At 31.1% G+C, this 4176-nt stretch overlaps 1 protein-coding gene across 2 annotated transcripts in view; it reads left to right on the forward strand.

Annotated features, from left to right (window-relative positions):
• The window catches only part of LOC108560089 (vesicle-associated membrane protein 2), a 6599-nt gene extending 3537 nt beyond the window's left edge, over positions 1 to 3062 (forward strand). For both annotated transcript variants that reach the window (XM_017917525.1, XM_017917526.1), the window contains exon 5: positions 2783 to 3062. In XM_017917525.1, coding sequence (XP_017773014.1) covers positions 2783 to 2919 — 137 coding nt within the window. In that variant the 3' untranslated portion in view covers positions 2920 to 3062. The remainder of the gene's footprint in view (positions 1 to 2782) is intronic.
• The last annotated feature ends 1114 nt before the right edge of the window (positions 3063 to 4176 follow it).

Below are 4176 nucleotides of genomic sequence, written 5' to 3' on the forward strand. Positions count from 1 at the left end.
CTACAATATATTGGTGTTTAAACAAACAAATTTATATATATAAAAAAATGAATTTAAGTGAAACAAAAAAGATTTTTTTTTATATATAAATAATCGATGTGTAAACAAGGAACTATGTGGCTTCTGTCTGTCTTTCTGTCTAGAGGCTCCCTCAACATATTTATATAACAAAGAAACTTCTTCTTCACCCACAATCTAATGCAAAAACCCCAACAACTTTCCACTTCTCTTTTGAAATTTTTATTATAAATTTTCTTTTTTTCATAAATCCTTTTACGCACAAAATGTTTTTTTTTTACTAGTCTGCACGAAACGCATGCAAAGTTAATCAAAGTTGAATACAAAAACAAACAAACACAACACTAATTCACATAAACAGCACAACTTCACCTCTCTATCTCTATTTTTCTTCTCGCCTTGGACTGTCTTCAAACACTTGAACTTAAGCACAAATCAAAGATAAAAAAAAAAGTTGTAAACTAAAATATTTCTTCGCTTCTTCTATACTTTTCACCTCATATCTTCACTATATATTATATTTCACAAATTCTTATTCGATAAAACGCAAGCATTATTAGTTACATAGTTCATTGAATAATCTACATCTTATTAATAATAATAATAATAATAATAATTAAGATTTAAATTTTTACAAATATTTTTAGAAAAAAAAAATCATTAAGTTTAGTGTTTAGGCCAATAAATTATGATTATTATTTAGGTAAAGTGTCCGAAAATACATTATATAGACCTATTTTGAATATTAATACGAGTTTATTTGTTAATACGTGAAATCAAAGTTAACTTAAATCAAGTTACAAAAGACAGTCTAAGGCCCTTCCGCAGTGCATGGGCGTGTGTGTACATATATATATAATCCGAGGCGCATGTGTTGTTGTTGTTGATGTTGTTGCTATCGTTGTTGTTGTTATTGATGTCGTTGTCGTTGTTGTTGTTTGACTTGGTAACGTAGCAACAAAAAACATATTGTTTTCATGGTAATTATGGATTAAAAGCAGTTCTGATTTGTTTTCAGTTAACGCATTGGCCGCAACAAAAGTAAAACAGAAAAAACAAAAACAAATAATTAATGATACGAATAATCACGGGAAGAAATGCACAATAATCGTTAATATAGTGAATTAATAAAATTAAATGAAATAAACACCAACAACAAAGTAAAATAAATGAAAGTCAAACACACACGCATGATTGGATTACTTAGGCATCGGTAGGCCCACGTCGGACGCAGAGTGCGCTTCTTGGATTGAAACAAAAAAAAAATTGATTATGAATGAATTGATATAATATTCGAAGATTCGTTGAATATTTTTTTTTTCTAGATAGGAAAAGACGTGTGTGGTGTAAATACGATCGGTATTTATATTAAGACGTTTTTTTTTTGTTTTCTGTTTAGGATAATTTGTAAAACGTTGGAATTTGTAAATTATCTAGTGATGATAATAATAATTACTACTACTAATACTAAATTAAGTTCGTTCGTCGTTACGCAATCTCTAAAGGGTTATAAGCAAAAACAATTGAAATCAAATAAATTAACAAATAATCAAAGAAGGTAATGATTCTCTTGAGCATGCGGCATGTACAATCCAAATTTTTTCTGTTAATCTTTCGTTTTTGTTTTCTCTAATTATAATTTTTGTTTTGTTTTTTTGTTGCTATAGCGATACTTCAAACACTACCCGAAAGACAGACAGAGTAAACACCAATTATTATTCACTTTGAGAGAGAAATTATTATTTGATCATTTGTTTTTTTTTTAATTTACTTTTGCTATTTAATTTTTCTTATAGGTTTTTCGATTTGCAAATTTTCAGAGCAGGTCGTGGATTTCATAGTAGCACTTGTTTTTGAGTTCAATATTTTCTGATGACTTTATTTAGTTAAGCAATTCGTCTCTCAATTGATACTAGCAACTGTGGTTGTCATGGATACAACTATGGTTGTCATGGATATTACCATGACATAAAGATATACTTGATTGACCTGCTCTAAGATTTGTCCTTCTTAACTCTTAGATAATCCCTAAATATACGAATCTAAATAAGAGTAGTATCCAACAATAATTTGCAAATTTTTAGAGCAGGTCGTAGATTTCAGTAGTAGCACTTATTTTTGAGTTCAATCATTTTCTGATGACTTTATTTAGTTAAGCAATTCGTGTCTCAATTGATACTAGCAACTGTAGTTGTCATGGATACAACTATGGTTGTCAAGGATATTACCGGTATAGACATAAAGATATACTTGATTGACCTGCTCTTAGATTTGTCTTTCATAACTCTTAGATAATCCCTAAATATACGAATCTAAATAAGAGTAGTAACCAACAATAATTTGCAAATCTTCAGAGCAGGTCGTGTATTTCAGTAGTAGCACTTGTTTTTGAGTTCAAGTATTTTCTGATGGCTTTATTTAGTTAAGCAATTCGTGTCTCAATTGATACTAGCAACTGAAGTTGTCATGGATACAAGTATGGTTGTCATGGATATTACCGGTATAGACATAAAGATATACTTGATTGGCCTGCTCTAAGATTTGTGTTTCTTAACTCTTTGATAATCCCTAAATATACGAATCTAAATAAGTGTAGTATCCAACAACAACAAAACAAAGAAACAAAAGAAAATAGTGTAAAGAACTAAGATCATCCACCCTCTTCTTCACCTCTCCGCCTCATACGAAATCCATCTGACCACCAATTGGTTTCCGCTTCCCGTTTCGTCCAACACCACTAACCATCGTATGTTCGTTTTTTTAGTGAAATTCATGCCGGATAACCAGCAGCAGCAGCCACCACCGTACGGCTACCCCCAGGGCGGATACATGCCGCCCCCGCAGCAGCAACCTTTGCCACCTCCGGCCGCGCCCCAATCAACCGAGTCCAGCAGCGGCTAAGACCCGCCCTCCGGAACCTCCGCCAATCGCCTGCACCCAACAACAAACAAACAAACATAACACCAACAACAACAACAACACCGAGCAGAGCCGATTGGTTAACGAAACTCAGCGAAGGCGGACGAACAACAACAACAAGAAAACAAAACAATACAAGCATTTTAATTGCAAACAAATGAATCGCATTGATTTATTATTAATTCAACAGAGTAAACAAAACAAGAGAAAGAAAAGGGGGTATTCAATTATTTAAACGCTTTTCGCGCTGGAAAAGGGGGGGAATTTCCATAAACCACTTGAGAAACACCTGAAATGAATTCACGAAAACGAAAAAAAAAATTGTGCAAGAAATAACTAAAAAATAAATAAATATTTACTAGGCGTTAGTAGAAACAGGGCAAATTCTTTTGTTTTTTTTTTTCTTCTTTTGTTTAAGAGGGCGGGTTTAAGAAAGATATTAATTTGGATTCAAAGAGAGGGGGGAAATACCTAATAATTAATAATAATAATAATATTTAAAGAAACAAAAAAAAATATATAAATAAATTATTTAAAACAAAAAATAATAATAATGATAATGAGAGAGTACATATGGAGAGATGTTAGATGTTAATAATAATTAACTAAGAATAAAAAAAAATAATGAATGTTGTTTCATTTCCGACAGTTACTTGCGTTCGTCGTGTCTAATTACTTAATCCTTTCATTTAGTTCGGGATTTATCAGTTTCCCATATACGCATCTATCTGAAATTTTCTTTTTTTTTTCTGCATTTGTTACACGAATTCTTTCGATATACGTGATTGCAAAAAAAAATAAAAACATAATTTTCCCTTCGAAAACACACACACGTAAGAACGATGATACTACGCAGATGCAAAAACTTGTATAAAGTGTTTTAAGACGTTATTTTATGTAATATAAATATAATATATTCGTTATTATTCTATCACTATTACGATTAATAAATATTATTAGATTAGCAAATCATTCAAGTTTATTTTATTTTCATCCTTTTTCCAAATCCAAATTAAACGTACGAATTACAGCCAAACCGACCAACAATATATGAATACATTCCCCAAATATTCAACTTTCATATGCATCCTTTGGATCCATTCTATCTTTTATAGTTTCCGAGAAAATCAATGAAATGTGAAAACACAGCGTTTTTGAACGTTTTCTCAAATTTAAACACGAATTACCGCCAAACTGATGAAACCACAACAATATATTAATACTCGTTACATTCCCCAA

Source organism: Nicrophorus vespilloides, unplaced genomic scaffold (assembly GCF_001412225.1).
Source record: "Nicrophorus vespilloides isolate i.1.1-1 unplaced genomic scaffold, Nicve_v1.0, whole genome shotgun sequence".
Classification (NCBI taxonomy): Eukaryota; Metazoa; Arthropoda; class Insecta; order Coleoptera; family Silphidae; genus Nicrophorus; species Nicrophorus vespilloides.